At 39.3% G+C, this 17,511-nt stretch overlaps 1 protein-coding gene across 15 annotated transcripts in view; it reads right to left on the reverse strand.

Annotated features, from left to right (window-relative positions):
• Positions 1-17,511, reverse strand: part of SYNE1 (spectrin repeat containing nuclear envelope protein 1) — a 320,818-nt gene that overhangs the window by 257,546 nt on the left and 45,761 nt on the right. For all 15 annotated transcript variants that reach the window (XM_087773936.1, XM_087773951.1, XM_087773949.1 and 12 more), the window contains exon 3: positions 3,285-3,346. In XM_087773936.1, coding sequence (XP_087630062.1) covers positions 3,285-3,346 — 62 coding nt within the window. The remainder of the gene's footprint in view (positions 1-3,284; positions 3,347-17,511) is intronic.

Consider the following 17,511-nt stretch of genomic DNA (forward strand, 5'->3'; position numbering starts at 1 on the left):
TTACTGTTAATTTTGAAGCCTGTATATATTGAGTCAAATTCAGCACAGTAACTCTGGATTGCATTTTGGATTACATTGTAAACTGCAATCTGATAACTGGCGTGTACACATACACACAAAGTAAGGGAACAGAAAAAGGCTATGCGTTTGATAAAAGTAACTCTGTAAGTTCACCTATAATTATGTAGGGAGCACATATGTCCATGTGGTGGGTTAAGCGGCCCTCTTACTCCCCCTCCTCAACAGGACAGGGGAAGAAAACAAGATGAAGAAGCTTGTAGGTCAAGATAAAGACAGGGAGATCACTTACCAGTTACCGTCACAGACTCTACTTGGGGAAAATTAATTTATTTCCAATTAAAATATATTTGGACGGTGAAAAACAGACAAAAATGAAAACACCTTCTCCCTACCTACCCCTTTTTTCCCCAGTCTCAACTTCACTCCTTCACTCCCAGCTCCTCTGTCCCCCAGAGGCGCAGGAGGATGGGGAATGGGGGTTGTGGTCAGTCCATAACAGCTTCTCTCTGCTGCTCCTTCCTCCTCACACTTTTCCCCTGCTCCTGCATCAGCTCCTCTCCGGAGGCCGCAATTCCTGTCAGGAGCCTGCTCCAGCACGGGCGCTCCAGGGGCCTCAGGGGAGTCTCTGCTCGGGCACCCAGAGCACCTCCTCCCCTCCCTCCGCCCTCACCGTGGTGTCTGCAGGGCTGTTTCTCACAGTTTTTCCCTCATTTCGCACTGCCTGTTTGGCATTTTGGCCCTTCTTAAATATGCTTTCCCAGAGGCGCCACCAGCTTGGCTGAGGGGCTCAGCTGTGTCCTGCAGTGGGTCCACTGGAGCCAGCTGAAACCATCTGTGTCCGGCACGGGGCAGCCCCAGCCTCTCCTCACAGAGGCTGCCCTGCAGCCCCCCTCTGCCAGCACCTGGGCACCTGCACCCAGTCTGGTCCTACATCTCTTTTCATATTATTTAACTCCAGTGTAACTTCAGTGGCTTCAACAGCCACAGGCCCAAATGCAGAAGTGTGTATTGGTGTTTCTCTGCTATCAGTGTGAGGCCAGCACTTCATGGTGTTCCTCGCTAGGTACCATTTTGGCAGGTGCTCCACATTTCCTTGGGTTCAAAGACGAGAGCAGAATGCAGACAATGCTGCCTAAAAGTGGGTCTCCTTCCAGGATTTTTCCTTATCCAATTTCAAAGGCCTCCAGACAATGGAGATGTTACAGCTTTCCAATTTCTTTTGACATAACAAAAACCACAACAATCTTTTACAACAATCAAGTAACCTAAATATCAAATTTCTGGGTTACAATTTGGAACACGAGTGCAAGGGGAGTCCTGCACATTTCACAGACCCATCAGTATTTCCTACAGCTGTGATGAACTCAAAAAACCTATTTCCACACATTCCAAAAACAGGACTAACAAAGATTTAAAAGCTTAAGCTTTAAAAACTTAAAAATTTGAATGGCATGGGTCACTCCTCTCATGTTGAGTCTAATCTCTCTAATCTATAAACAGTGCTTCTCCTGTGGCAGCATAACAGCATAAATGGGAAGCAAAACCAGCTGATCTATACATCTGACTTAGGCAATGAGGCAAACTTGCTGACAGCCATCAGTAAAAGTATCATAGAAACAACTTTCCTGTTAAAGGGTGAATCAACACAGAGCAATTACTACAGAGTAGCTCACGTAGCTGAAAGTGAGGGCTGTGGCTGGTTAACTGCTTGGTTTGCATGTGAGTATTTGATCGGCCTTTACAATATCAGACCTATTAAAGAAATACACACCTAGATCACACAAGTCAAAAGGTCTACCTGAGCCCTCACAGCCCAAAGGGACTAATGTAGTAAAGGCAGAGTTCACAACTCTCAATCCAGAGCAAAATATCTTAACTGAGCTACTACCACGACTTTGTCTCTTCCCAAGGATTAGTCCGTTACTACTAGCAAATTATCATTACACACACAGAGATATATACATACCTAACAATATATACATATATCTAACAGTCAATTATTATCAGATATTATCGATGAATTACTAATGATGCAATACAATTAGGAAATAGAAAAACACGAAATAAGAGTTCTTTTTCTCCTCTGACACAGGTTCATGGCCTGCTTTGCTAACACTTAAGCAAATACTGAATTTCTTTCCATCTCAGTTGAAGTAAATGGAACATATGTAGAGTGCTTAAGTTCTCTGATGCATGAGGACCTTTTCCAAACATTCCAAAGAGAATGGGGGGATAGACCTCATTCCCAGTGAGGACCCACTGTCAAGAAGTCCTGAAGAAAGCTTTGGTTTTGCAGTTGAATTCTACAATGTCAGTGCAGTTCATTTCACAATAACTCCTCAATTACATTCCTCAGTAATGCAAATAAAGGCTGTTGCTCTACCATATAGTCTCATTAGGCCAAATCGCATGATGTAGCATTATATGGGCTTCCTGCTTTGCTCTGTTCATTTTTGAGGGCACTATTAGCCAATTCCTTACACAGAAGGTAAACCAGTGCTCTTGCAGCTATTCCTTGCTCAATTTTCAAGTTCATTAATCTTCATGATTTAAAAATATGCATTTCAAAGACCACCTCTGTGTTTAAATGTTTTAATTCACTGGACTAATTGATAACTATGGTTAGAGCTGTGCTGTGTGAAAACTCTGGGAAAGGCCAAATTAAACCTCACTGCTTATGCTGTCAGATAAAGTTGGTACCACTTGTAACTTAATACTTTTAAAATTGTGTGTAAATTACTCTCTTTATTCTGCTAAAACAAAAAAAAAGGAGGTTTAGGTTGTGGTAAGAAGAATCATGGAATCATAGCATCATTAAGGTTGGAAAGGACCTCTGAGATCATCGAGTCCAACTGTTAACTGCCTGGTCCACCTCTAAACCATGTCCCTAAAGAAGCAAGAATAGTTTCATGATAAATCCCAAGATGTATCAGATAATTCATTTGGCACTGGATTCACGAAGTACTATTTATGTTTGTAACCAGTTCAGGATGCTGGCTGAAATAGCAATTTTTGTGCTGTCTTTCAGTTTTGGCCAAAGGAGCTGGGATGTTGCCTGTAGATGCCACTCACAATGCTGCAGCTGACTGCTATCATGCTGAAACGGATTCATCCTCTATGGTGTACAGATAATGGGGATCCCTTTTTAAGTTTATGCCATTCTGCTCAGCCAAATCTTATATATTCTATACTCCAGGGTCTGTACAGGTATAGATAAAAGGATTTGATGTAAAAAAAAAAAAAAGGTCAAAGCCATATATTACCTTAGCCAGGTGAGTATTGATCCATTTTGTGAAAGTCCTTTTCTGCACTGACTCTTGCTCATCTGAGAAAAAAAGGAAATCAGTTTGATTAGACATTGCTGAATCCTTTTGGATTTACATGATGGAAGAATAATATTCTCTATTGACAACAAATGCATTCTGCATTTGCCAGAAATGCCACTATGTTTTCTCGAGACAGTTAATTTTGCCTGTAACTACCCATAACAAATACTTCATATAGTTACAATAATGCTCTGACACTTGACTATTTGTAGAATTTCACAGCAATGTTCAAGTCTCAACAAGTGAATGAACTGTAAGACACAATTTCAAATCTGAATACCAAGATAAATTTGACATCTAAGTCCATATTATATTTACCCAAGGTTTGAGCACCTAGAACTTCTCTGTACTTTTTAACTAGAACCCATGTCTCTGACAGTCAAGTTGCTTTTATTTAGGAAATTAACTAGAGACTTAGAAAAAAATACTCGTAGCATGTACATTTGAAAATGTTTATGATATTGAATTAAAGATTTGAAATTGCATTATCAAGCTTATTTGTCCTCTGGGAGATCCAGACAGGGAGGAGCCATTAGCTATTTCAGGCAGTTTCTATACTGCTACTTACTACCTCCCTTAGTCCTGTCTTGAAGCACTTGTCTGATTTATAGTGAATTTCACTGATTCTCAGATAGTCCCTCAGGGACTGTTGCCAGCTGCATAGACAAAAATAGCTCCTGAATGAGCTCCTCCAGCTTCAGCAGCCAGGGTCATGGCTGCAGAGGGAAAAGAATCACAGTGCCATAACCAATCCATGAAGTCCTGTCCCTTGGTTGTGGGGAATTGGGTTTGACACATGGAATAATTTCACACCAGTGGCATTCAAGTATTTATGTTGGGGACTTTTCTTTCAAAAATAAAAGGAAATACCTATTTCACTGAAAATCAATCATATTATTGCCATCATTAGTTCTGAATGAGCACCTTCATTCCCCTACAGAAAATCCAAATAAATAAAATTGCTGTTAAATATTCACTTTTTATAAGAACACATGCATGTCCCAAAACCTACAGATGGAAAATCTAATTTTAGATACTGCCTTTGCTACTGACTTGTGCAGCACTGAATAGCAATTTGATCTCTTTCACATCTGTAAAATTAAAAGGGAATATTATTTAATCCCCTTTAAAGCTCTGGAATAGATAACTAATAAGTTTGATGTGCTACTAATAAGCTCCCTGATTTACACTCACATAATGCTCTCCACAGTGAGGGTACATAAAGATACAAATCGCAGCACAAAATTCATCAGCCAAAATGTTATCCTAAGCAGGACAACGATGGCTCCCTGACCACATACGAGCTCCCCAAAAGTGTTTCTGCATTATGACTCGGATATTTTATATTTTCTTTACATAAAAACAATATCTCACATATAAGAAATATCAGAGGAAAAAAAGATACATATCTCTCCAGCTAATCTACTGCTAGATTAGCACACTTCATGTCTAAGAAAATAATTTTGCATTCTTTACCTTCTTTTTCTTTGATTTCATTGGGTAGGCTGCCTTACATCATCTTAAAAACATTCATTACATTCTCAGAATCTACTTGTTGCACTGACAGGCAAGTTCTGAAAAATATCACTCAAAATACTGCATCGTGCTTCATTCAGTACTGACTATTTTTGGCAAGGGGTGTCTTTACTTTATACGTGATAATTGTTTCTACATTCTGGAAAACAGACTTCTCACTGTGTGGTTTCTAACCATGAATAAGATGTTTCCCTTGTGACATACAGTAAATGTCATCTCTGCTCTGACAAGCAATTATATATACAGGTAGCCCAATTGATTTCAGTGGAAGTACTTGCACGCTTGAATTGCGTTGTGTGTGAGTAGGTGTGGGGACAGAGACCGAGCACGCACAGAATCAGTCCAGCTCTGGCCCCATTCACACCTCTGTAATTTACAGTTCCCCAGCAACCCCGATACAACAACAGCATGCCAAAAGAAAAGAACTGGGCCTTAGAAGTCAAACTTCTGATCAAAGAAATGAGTGAAAATGATTCCCTAATCTGCAGTGTCAGTCCATCCTGATGATTTAAGAAGCAGCCTTCTGAGAACAACTGGAAATCAGAACCAGCTCCTGGCTTCTAAACATTTACCAGCAGAAGACATACTCAGTTCCAGTCATATCGACAAACAGCAGAAATAGCCTTTCAAAATAATCTGTTTCAAGGGAATGTATGTGAGCAGTATATTCTTTATGGGAATAGAGAACATACTATTAATAATAAAGTTTCCTTTTTTATAGCACTTATTTTGTATAGGTTTAAAAGGAACAGATTTTACCACTGTAAAACCTCTGTCTGAACATAATACAAGTAGTGGATTGATTTTACAAATGCCATGATAAATATGGTTTTTACAGATTTCCCTGGAAATTCATTGAACTGATCTAAATTCTTCGCAGAGGTACTGTTTATCTGTACCCACAAGACGCATGTGTCATACAGTTTCTTACATTCTCCCCACTTGCAAGGACTGTCAGCTCCTTATTTGCGCCACTTACCCTGCCGGTACTGAAAGAACCCAGGAAGCAGATTTAACGATGTAACATTTCTGCCACCAGCACCTTTGTAGCGAGCCATAAGCACTGCTGCTGCTGCTGCTGCTGCTGCTGCTGTGGCTGCGGCTGCGACTGCGGCTGCTGCTGCGGCTGCGGCTACTCCTGTCTCGTGTAGTGTGCAGCGTTTCTTCAGAATACAGCCACAAGTAATCTTTCAAGAACAATCTGATTTTTTTCCTTCACTGGAAATGCAGGCCTCTTACACAAATCCCTCCACTTGCTCTTATCAGAGAATTCGCATGAAGCTAGACCTTAAAAACATCTTTATATATTCTTGCAGAGATGCAACAGCCAGACAAATCCAGCTGTATTGGAAGTAGCAGTTCTGCTGGTCTCACTGCCATCATCCTTCTCCACTGTTTTCCTGTGGAAAGATTTTATTATCCGAGCACCAGCCAATCCGCTAGCGGAAACCTTTGATGTCAAAAGCCTGAATAATTCATCCAGGGACTGGGACAACCCAACTACACTGCCAGTATCCTAAAGCAGCAAGATGTGTGGCTGCAAAAAGCGATGCAGTCTTCTCACCAGTGCTTTTGTAACAATATACTGCTCGGTAAGCATAAAAATGGCTGAATGGCAGAGCCCTTCTTTACGTTGTCATACATATAAAGGAAAGCAGCTTTTAAAAGCAACCACTTGGGTTCATCATTGCGTACTCTATTTCGACATGAATGTCCTTCAGCTTTGCAACTGAAACAGTGAAGTGGAAGAAATAGCAAGCAATGAATATGAACAGACATGTAGGCCACTTAGCTTTTAATAATATGTTTGAACTGTTGTACAAGAAGGACAAAACGTATGTAAGGATGCGCAGAATTTTTGGAGTGCACCTAGATCAGCCTAAAACATACTCAAACTGCTGATAATATGCAGTACTTTCTATTTCATTAAATCAGAGCACCAGAGCATTTGAACAGACTTTGTTTTGCTCTGGTAAAATGAAGGCAGTTAGGAAACTGTGGAGATTCATATGTTGTTCACCCACAGGGGCCAACAGAGTAGTACACAATATTGACATGAGAATAAAATGCCTACTTGTAGTATGCCATTACAGTAAATGTATCGTTATAGAGGTCGAATTCAATTTTCTGTTTTTGTAAAATACAATGACTCTTACAAGATCATTCTGCATCTGAAGGAAATGTTGCAAGAAAGTTTGGTTTTATTTAATCAAGTGTCCTCCTTTAATTGGCTGGAAGTATCTTCATGTTTTTACAAACCTTTTCTCTGCTACAGCACCACCAACAGACTGCATTTTTAGTTTGATTAGGAAAAAAAGACAAATGTAATTGGATATATTTACTTAAAAACATCTAGAACAAATTATTTTGAAAGATGAACAAAACCAGCCATGTATCTTCAGACAAATATGCTGATGAAATATTCATCATGCATGCATATTATAATGGCTAGTATCATGCATATCATATATATACATCAAGAGACAGGCATGCTTTCTAGCAGAGTTTTTCTAGAGCCAGGCTTCCTGAGCAGCACAGTCCCTGCCTGCTGGCTGCAGCAGCAGCCCCTCCTCAGCTGCAGAGATCCATGTGCCACAGGTGTGTGGCATGCAGGAGCAGATCGCACATCGAGCACTTACTGCCTCGGGTGCTTGGGGATCGGATGGCAGGAAGGCAGCTGCAGTGCAGGGTTGCAAATGTAGGGTTCTGCTGCAAAGTAACACAAGGAGGAGTCTCATGCGTAGAGTGAGAGACATGACAGAGCAGAGTTCCCACACGTCTAATAAAAGCATCTTGATTGATTCTCAGTGACCTAATATTGTGGAGAATTGTTTTGTTTCTTACTTTAGTGACATTCGATTCAGGTTGCTCACAGCTCCTCATTTTCAGCATCCTTTTTTGTTTTCTTTGGTTTTGATAGTTCTGTCCTAAAAACACGAAGGAGCTTTTTGTTTTGTTTTGTCTTCCAGGTCTTTGGCACCTTTAGGAATACTGCTAAAACAACTTGGAAGTGCAGAGAAGTGTGCCAAACCACCTGCAATGCTTCAAGATGTCACTTGAGAACACAACACAGCACAGAAAGCAGCAAACAGTACCCTGCTGGGAAAGTTTGTTTGGTCAGCAGTATGGCATAAATTCTCTAAAGCTTTCAATAAGATATGCTATATAGCGATTTCCATCTTCATTAAGGACATTCTTAACTTAAAGCAGCTGTAGAAAAACTTGCAGAGCCAAAGCAATAATACGGAGACTCTACTTAGCAATATTATAAGCTACATAGTTTAATCAACACTAATCAACACCTCCATAACAGATGGATAACCCCATTCAGGAGTACTGCACAGAGGCAATGCAAGGCTCGTTTCTTTTTCTTTAAGACTCCAGTTAATGTTTTTTATGGGACAATGCCAGGACAGTTTTCCTTTTTAAAAAACAAGAAACAAACAAAAAACTTTGGTGGTAGCTCTAAAGCTAATATATTGTTGCTAAGTTTAATAGTAATACTATACACTTTAGGAAGTAAAAAAGGATGCGTGAGCTATGGGCAGTGGGAGCAAAGTAAGAAAGAGGGACAAATTGATTTCTGCAGCCACTGCAATGCAGTTGACAACAACACTTAGCAGTACTGATACAAAGAATAGGAATATATTTTTAAATGCCTTGTGCATTCAGGACTTTTCCATTTTTTATATTTTGAGGAGAAAGTCAGGATTTGTCAAATAGTTGCTTTTGGGTACATGCCTCTATTGCATGTGTTTTATCAGAGACAATAAGACAGTCCCACTAACAGATCTGTTATCTAAATTTCCAAGCTTTGAGATCTACGTGCATGCACCAGCCATAGTCTGCTCCACCACTGAGCAACCAGTCTGCTCCCCATCAGTTTCTGCAGAAAGGAAATTCATGCACAAGGGCTAGAAGGCAACCAGTCATCCTTGGCCAAACGCCTGCTAGGGAAAACGATGGGGATCAGGACTCTGGGCTTTGCACCAGCATGTACCATTGCTCAATCTAGAGGTAACCTTAGTACGGACTTTGTGGAAGTAGAGAAAACCTCCCCGTGTACTGGTGGAATAGTTACAGGAAACTGCAGTGTGGAGAAGCAGCCTCACAGCTGCAGAAATACGGCCTGCCGTGCAGCGTGCTGCTGGACAGCAAATGGCACACTGCTGAGAACTTTCTGCTGTTACTGTCTGTCTGAAATGTATTTACAAAATACATATTTTGATTTTACATATTTCTTATTTATTCTCTTCATTTCTAAGACAGAGAAGGTGTCTATCCAGCCACTAGTTAGAAAGATACACAGAATGATTTAATTTATCACCCACAGAAGCTTGCATTCTAAAAAATATCTAGGTATAATCAAATACAAACCAAACAAATCAATGTATCTTCTTTTGTTCTTAGTCAATTTATTCTTATACAAGCATATTCACCAATCAGTCTCTCTGGAACCACTTGCTGTGGACTGTGGAAGTTTAAATTTTTGAAACCTGGAAACCCAAAAGTTTAGCCAGCACCAGAGAGTGTGTGCTTTAACTCGGGCTGTTGGCTCCATCTCACAGCAGCACTTAGACTCTCACAGAATATGTTTATACTGTGGGACCTGGGAGACTTCCAGTCCTTAAATCTAAGGTCATGCCCTGTTCGGCCCATATTCTCATATGCACAGGTCAAATGTTCCTGCTCCATCCAGACACACATTATCCCCGACTTTCCTGTGCTCTGGTTTTCGCAGGAAGGAACAGAGCACGAACAGAGCATGGTGCACTGATATAATCTTGATCCTTAGAAGCCAGGACATAGTCCGGACATAACTGTACTGCCCATAACTGCTCTTCACTTTGATCAGAAGGGCTTCCCTCAGCATTTGGAGAAACGAATGAGAACAGCATGATTTCTGCAGTAGACTGGAAGATATGGCCAAAATGTCATTTTTATGATGTTGTGCATCTTTCCCATGCCCAGTCCTTGCTCTTATTTTGTGTTTTGAGTGACAAAAAAAAGAGAACTGTAACTAAATTGTTCTGCTCCGTATTTTGCCTGGATGAGCTGCATTATGTTCTTCTCCCCATGTAGAAGCAGAATGTATTCAGAACTAATCAATGAATGTATTTGCATTTTATGTTTACTGCATTTCTGCCTGTGCTGCTGCACTACTGTTATTCTCATCATCTCCACTGTTGTCTTAATCTCCATGTGGGTGTAACCATTACTCACTTTCGTAGTATCTGCACTCAACTGAATACAGTCAGAAATAAACAGAACACCTGTTAGAAAACCTTTATGAGCTCATTTAATTAATTTTTAAAAGCAGTATTCTGAAGAAGATATTAACTGAAATCAGGATACTCAACATTTGAGACAATTATGTGCAATGACTTCAGTGCCTTCTGAAAGAGTCAGGATTTGCTGCTCTACAGGTGTCTGCTTATTCACCAGTCTGGCATGAGTGACAGTGAACTTAGTGTTCACACACACATACCTTCTCCTGGACCAATACACAAGATGAAAACAGCCTGATACAACTGATCAGAGTCAATTTGGCATTTGTTCTTTTAATTACTTATTTTCCTTAATTGTATACTTAAAAACATGGTTTGGATGGTGACAAATCAGTCAGGAATCTAGAAAATCCAGTGAAGTTCATTAATAAGAATAACTATTGTACATTGGACTCACATTTCAATCCACCCATGCTAATAAATAGGCGCACCAGTTTAAGAATGAATTTTTCATAAAGACTGACAGATTTCAAGACAGTGATAAAAAATCATTCTCTTGCCTATACACTCTATCTACTACAGTAGCATCTGCAATGACCATAATAAAAAAAAAATGACTTAAACAAGTATTTTTTTTTTCAGTTCACTGCAGTTCTGCAGCTGGCATCATGTTACCATTTACCTGTTTTGCAGCAGTTCTTTCCATGACATGAAAAGCTTTTGTATAATAACCTTTGTGTGTTGTTGGTCCACTCCCCTAGAGGTTTTTATAAAGTCAGATTGAACAAAACATGTCTTATTGAAAAGAAATCTAATTTGTAACAGAAGTCTTAAAGACAAGCAGTACTCACATCAAATAATTTAAAGAAGGTCTTTAAAAATGTTGAAATCTATCCAGATCAGTATCAGTATGTCTACAAGTATCTTTGTTAGTTAGGGCTTTAAGCAGTCATTCTACAGTCAAGGAGGGTACTTAACATGCAGTTATACAAAAATATCTATGAGATCAGACTGAAGGTAGCATATGTTTGAAAACTGAAAGCATAGGCTCCAATTCCATCTTTTACTCACTATATGGCACTTACATGAGCTCCTAAAACAATGGAAAGTTGTGTTTTCCTGAAGCCAACCATGTCAGATAGGCAAATTACTGTAACAGTTGTAATTGATTTTCAGTAGATTTGCTAATATTACATGACATTAATAGGACTGTTCACAACATTCACTACAACCTGGAGAGACTTTGTGCAAAAATTCTGAATTTGAATGTTTAATGTTTGTATTTAATAAGGCACAGAAGCTTAAATGCACTGCACCAAATGCACCACATGGAACAAATTTCTACTCCAATGGTAAAATTACTATTTTTCTATGCCTACAGTGAGTTCAATAGTCTAAAAGCAGTGGAGAAAATTTGACTCGGACATGGAAGAGCTCAGAATCTACTGAAATAAATCAAAACTAATGGAGACATACTAGGCAAGAGATTAAGTCAGGATGTAGAGCTGCAGCGTCTGTAACTTATACATAAATCTGTGCAGAAAACCAAAATATACATAATGATTCTTGTCTTACAGAAAAGACATTCTACAATCACATCTCAGTTCTGTTTATGCCTAAGCTCAGTGAAGTGACAATGGTTTACTAAAGGTTTACAAAATGTAGAATCCTCTGTTTATTCTGTGGAAAGTCTGGGCAGTTTTACTCTTGAGATCATTTGTACTATAGTTACATATATTGTAGACATGAAGCTCTACGAAAGTCTACCTAAGGGAAAGAATGCAATTACTATTTTTGCATGCTTGGAGGCATGATAATTTTAAATACATTTAGAATTAAATTATGAATTCTTTACTCACATATTCAGTTATTTTCAGCTCAATAAGTGCAGTATTAGAAGTAAACAAAAGGGCTAAGAACATAAAAGGTGGCTAGAAAAAGGACAGAGACTCTTCACAAGAAGCCACATGGAGAAGACAAGGGGCAACAGGTAAAGTTGCACCAGGAGAGGTTTCATCTTGATATAACAAATAAATTTTTTACAGGAAGAACAATCATTCACTGGAACAACTTCCTCTGGGACGTGGTAGAGTCCCCATCACTGGAGGTTTTCAAGATGCCATTGGACACGATGCTAGATAATCTCATCTAGGCTCCCTTTCCTACAAAAGGTTAGACCAGATGATCTTTTGAGGACCCTTCTATCCTGGCCTGTTCTTTGGTTCTATGATTTGATGAAACCTGTTATGTATTATTAGTAAGAAATGTGCTATGTTACTTAAAACAGTCATAAGAATTTCTCACTATATTTATAAAATTACACACATGCTCAAGTATCTTCCAACTCAGGTTCAGATCAGGACCTTACAAATTAACTATTCTTCCAAGAGTGAATTGTAATAAAACAAAAATACATATGAGCACATAGAAGAACTCAGTTCTGGGGGAAATGCTAACTCAATGTTTCATTGTTCCTTGAATAATAATAATAAAAAAAAGAAATCTAGCATATTCGGCTGAAACAAATTAATACTTAAAATGTTCCAGAAACAGGATGATGCTGGTATCTATGGACGTGCTGAAAAGATGTTAGGAGCGAAGAACTGTGTGCAAGCCGTACGTGCATACATCTTTCCAACAGAGGTCTTGTACAAATATAACATGGCCTTAGATCATCTGGTTATTCCTCTCAGAGCCACAACCATCTGCTGTTTCTGAATGCCAACCTTCACAGAAGACTTGAATATACTTTGGCACATTCACAATGGTTTCATACCTTTGTTTTCCTAAGTGTCTCCCAACAGACTATCCCTCACTTCAAAACATATACCACTGGTATTTTAAATGTGATACTTCTCTACCAAGTAATACATGACAAATTCTGCCACTTTTATACTGAGCAGTACCTAACTCAGAGAGTTGTCCCACTATCTACCACTGAAACTACTCACAAAGCAAGTTACTGTGCAGGTAGAGAAGTCAAAAACAGGGCTACTTTAAGGAGGACCTTCCTTAAATGCTGATATAAGTAGGAAAAAAAGTCAGAGTTCCTCAAAGACTAAGTCTAAGTCTTTAGTATTTTCAGCCATGGTTTTGGCAGGAAAATCACAATAGTGCTTACAAAGTTTACCAGTGACACATATTTAGAAAACACCATTACAATGGAATCAGAATATCTTAAAAATAAAAGGAAGTGAGCTGACTGAAGACTGGAAACAGATTACTATTAGTAAACAGCTCAAAATGCAAGGCTACATACTCAGCGAGTAACACTAATTTCTGCTGTGAGGTGGAAACTCACTATATAGAAACCAAATGAGAGGAAGACACACTTTTGTAGTTTTGCTACAGGAATGATGTAAGGCACTAGTGTGACAAAAGGCAAACGGAATCTTTTGATGCTACCTGGTGAGATACAATCAGCTGACATGGAGAATAAAAAATATTGTACCAGACACAATAAGCAAACATATGGAGTATTATACAGAGTTCTGGCAACCCATGTTCAAAGAATGTGAGCATCTGCAATAGATACTGAGATCAACAGGCTGAAGAGAAGACTAAAACTGTGGATTGCCTCACTCTCAGAAAGACTGTAATTGCTCTCTGCAAATACATGAGAGAAAGGAATGAGCACCAGAAAAGGATAAACCTCTCTAAATTAAAAACCATGCAAAAGCACCAGAGCAGAAGGCTGTGATGGGATATGAATATATTTAGGCTGGAGTTAGAGCAACATTTTCACCCTTAAGAAGAGCAACACTCTAAAGCAATCTCCCAGGACTCCAACGACATTTTATTGGTGTGGTAGCCTATAAAGGCAGATGATAGATGACTTAGAAGACTTTTTCAGTCCTATTTGCTAACCCATCCTGTGCACCTACCACAAAAATACACATGTCCAAATGAGGTGAAATTATCTGTGCAAAAGGAGCACTGCAAGTATGGGAGAAGTGCACATGATGTCCCTCTTCACTGTGTGGCTGAATCTGTCCCCCTGTACTGAGTAGCATGTGGCACAGGTACACCTATGCTTTTTTGATGACAAAACAAGAGTCTTTTAAAGTAGGATTTTAGGTCCTTGTCACACAGTGTTCCGGTTTACCCCAAAATCAATTGAACAGAAGAAAAGACAAGAAAAGCAAAACAATAAAAAACAATAAAAACAAAAAAGAAGAAGAATTATGGAAATACAAAGTTAACATTGTTACTACTGAGGATTAACAATATTCTGTGCTAAAAATATATCCGTATTACAATGTAATGTGAAGCATGCAAATCTTGCTGGTGAAAATTACATTTCAAAACCAGAGGCTGAAAAATGTAGGCCTACTGCTGTTTAATATCTGCTGCAGATTTTTATACTATTAACTGTAAATTAATTACTGCTTGAATCCATCTGTGGGAATCTAATACCACAGAGTAAATTATTTTTTCTGACATACTTAAAGCCAAATTCTGTAGATATGAATTGGTAAAATTTAGCTGGTTTAAACTGAGCTACATAAATTCTGTCAGCAGAATTTTACTGCACTCACCCAGAGAGGAAAACCTATATTTATGTACTTTAGTGTGGAATATAAACTGTGATATCTTATGTATTTGTGTAGGATTTGATATGAATAAACAATGAAAGACAAATATACCACACTCAAAACTGTGAAGTACTCAGTCCCTAACTACACATTTTCCTCTTAATTGTGGAAATTTAAGGTATCAGTTTCACTAGGAAGTACATCTTAGACAAAAGCAAGATTCCAGTTAACCTCGCAGAATCACAGAATGGTTGAGGTTGGCAGGGACCTCTGGAGGTCACCTGGTCCAAACCCCCTGCTCAAGCAGGGCCATCTACAGCCAGTTGCCCAGGACCATGTCCAGATGGCTTTTGAATACCTCCAAGGATGGAGACTCCACAGCCTCTCTGGGCAGCCCGTGCCAGTGCTCAGTCACCCTCACAGTAAAAAGCATTTCCTGATGTTCAGAGGGAACCTCCTGTGTTTCAGTTTGTGCCCACTGCCTCTGGTGCTGTCACTGGGCACCACTGAGAAGAGCCTGGCTCCGTCCTCTTTGCACCCTTCCTTCAGGTATTTATACACATTGATAAGATCCCCCTGAGCCTTCTCTTCTCCAGACTGAACAGCCCCAGCTCTCTCAGCCTCTTCTCATAGGAGAGGTGCTCCAGTCCCTTCATCATCCTTGTGGCCCTTCGTTGGACTCTCTCCAGTATGTCCATGTCTCTCTTGCACTGAGGAGCCCAGAGCTGGACATAGTGCTCCAAGTGTGACTTCACCAGCACTGAGTAGAGGAGAAGGATCCCCTTCCTCAAGCTTCTGGCAATGCTTTGTCTAATGCAGCACAGGATAACATCAGCTTTCTTTGCAGCAAGGGCATGTTGCTGGCTCATGTTGCTATTTAGTATTCCAAGGCATCTATAAACCTGACAAAATGAGGACTAGATATCAGTTTCTTGTGAGGGTTCTACATGTGATCTCACAATCAGTTCCATTATTCTAGTGGGATTTTTAGTATGATGTTCATAAATTCAGAGTATTGACCAATAAACATTTCTATTTGTTGACAGTAACAAATCTAGTAATAATCCTAATACGAATAAAAAGACTGGAACAAAACAACAGAACAGCTCAAATTTAGTAAGACACACACACAGACATGGTAATAAGGTTAAAGTAATACTAACTTTTTGGCACCAAATAAATAACCTGCTACGCTGTGCGATTGAAAATAGCACACAACATAAAAAGAAAGACATCTGCCCAACAAACACCAGACAGCAATGTGAGATGCTAACTACCCAAAAGTGAGGGATATTCAAGGAAGTCAAATTAGGCAATGTCCTGAATGCAAACTGAGATTTCTCTGCAGTGACAGTTACTTTAGTGATCCTCATTCTCACAGAGTCTCTGTGCTCTCAGTGTTACATGAAACATAAACACCTTGAAAAAATGCACTGTTCTGACCATTCACCATCACTGAGTTATTTTCATGAAAGCTGCATAGGATCAACCATTTTGAACTTCAACCACTGACATGCTCAAGTTAAACACCCAAATATCCCACTTAAAACATCTAATTGCCTAAACATTCAAGGAGCCCTCAAAGTGTTAAGAATCATAGCCTGGTCTGTGTTTTCAGTTCACCCAGCCAAATGTAAAAGAGGCTGCTAAAACTTCAACCTGGTGAGCTACAAAGTGCAACTCTATTAGGATTTGTTTCAGTCAAAACTTGATTCCTATAGACAATTCTATAATGGTAACTTAGGGCTGTCAAGGCTTGGAAGGCCTTGCTCAACCATGGCAAGACAAAAGGAGCTGGTAAAAAAAATATCTGGTAAAGAGCTACAAACAGCGAAGAAATATAAACAAGCTTATGATTTACTGCAAGCAATGCTTTAACAAGCCAATGGAAATAAAATTAGTTTTTGTGCATCCATCTACAAGCCATTTGTGATGCAACGAGTCTTAATTTTAGATTGGCTGCTTCTTCACTTTTTTCTCAATGCATGAATAAATAAATAGTAACTTCAGAGTTATACATTTGGCAGGAAGCATAGCTCTGGCTATCCCCGTGAAAATCTATCCTAATTTGTCCAAATTACAAGCCTTTCAAATTCTCACATACCCTTGAATTTTAGCACTCAGACTCTCCAACAACTCCCCTTCATCCCCTTGATGAAGCACCAAGCAGACTGTATATATATTGTTCCCCCAAAGAGAAGCTGAACATGCTTTAGCTTGGGGAATATAGGGCAAAAATCAATCTTTACTGCCCGTAAGTGCTTCAGCCGCAAGTAATCCCAGAAAGAAACTCTTCTGCATGCTCAACACTTATCCTCACTTTCCCTCCCATCCCCATGATGGCAGTTAGATTTAGCTCACTGTTTCAGATGCAGAAGAGACAAAAGCTGGGTTAAAGGGAGGAATCTGAAAGAAAGGTGTGAATTGTCTAGAGAGCATGTACCCAGAAGGTGAGAAAAACGTCTGATTGGCAGCTGGAAAAGTGAAAGAAACAGGCAGAATCTGCTCACGCTATGGAACATCTGTCCTGGAACAGACGATATTATCATCATTGCCAAGACAACTCACAGAAGTTACGTATGCCAGATGTAATTGTGTCGGTACCAACTTTATCTTCTCCCGTTCTACACATGTGATAAGATCAGTCTTTAATTACACAACCACATAGGTTTTATCCAAATGCTCCCTGCCATTTTTCATGCATAAATGGAAAATGTTCAGTCAATAAATTGGGGTTCCTTTTATTGTTTACAATTTTGCACTCCTCATCAGACCTAATGATTAAGCATGGGACTTTGCAATTCTTTTACTATTTCTGTAACATTGCTTGTCTGTGATATGAAAATCCTCTGAAAAATAGCATGA

The sequence above is a fragment of the Nipponia nippon genome, unplaced genomic scaffold (genome assembly GCF_047370975.1).
Source record: "Nipponia nippon isolate SJK-2023a ecotype South Korea unplaced genomic scaffold, ASM4737097v1 scaffold_4, whole genome shotgun sequence".
NCBI lineage: Eukaryota > Metazoa > Chordata > Aves > Pelecaniformes > Threskiornithidae > Nipponia > Nipponia nippon.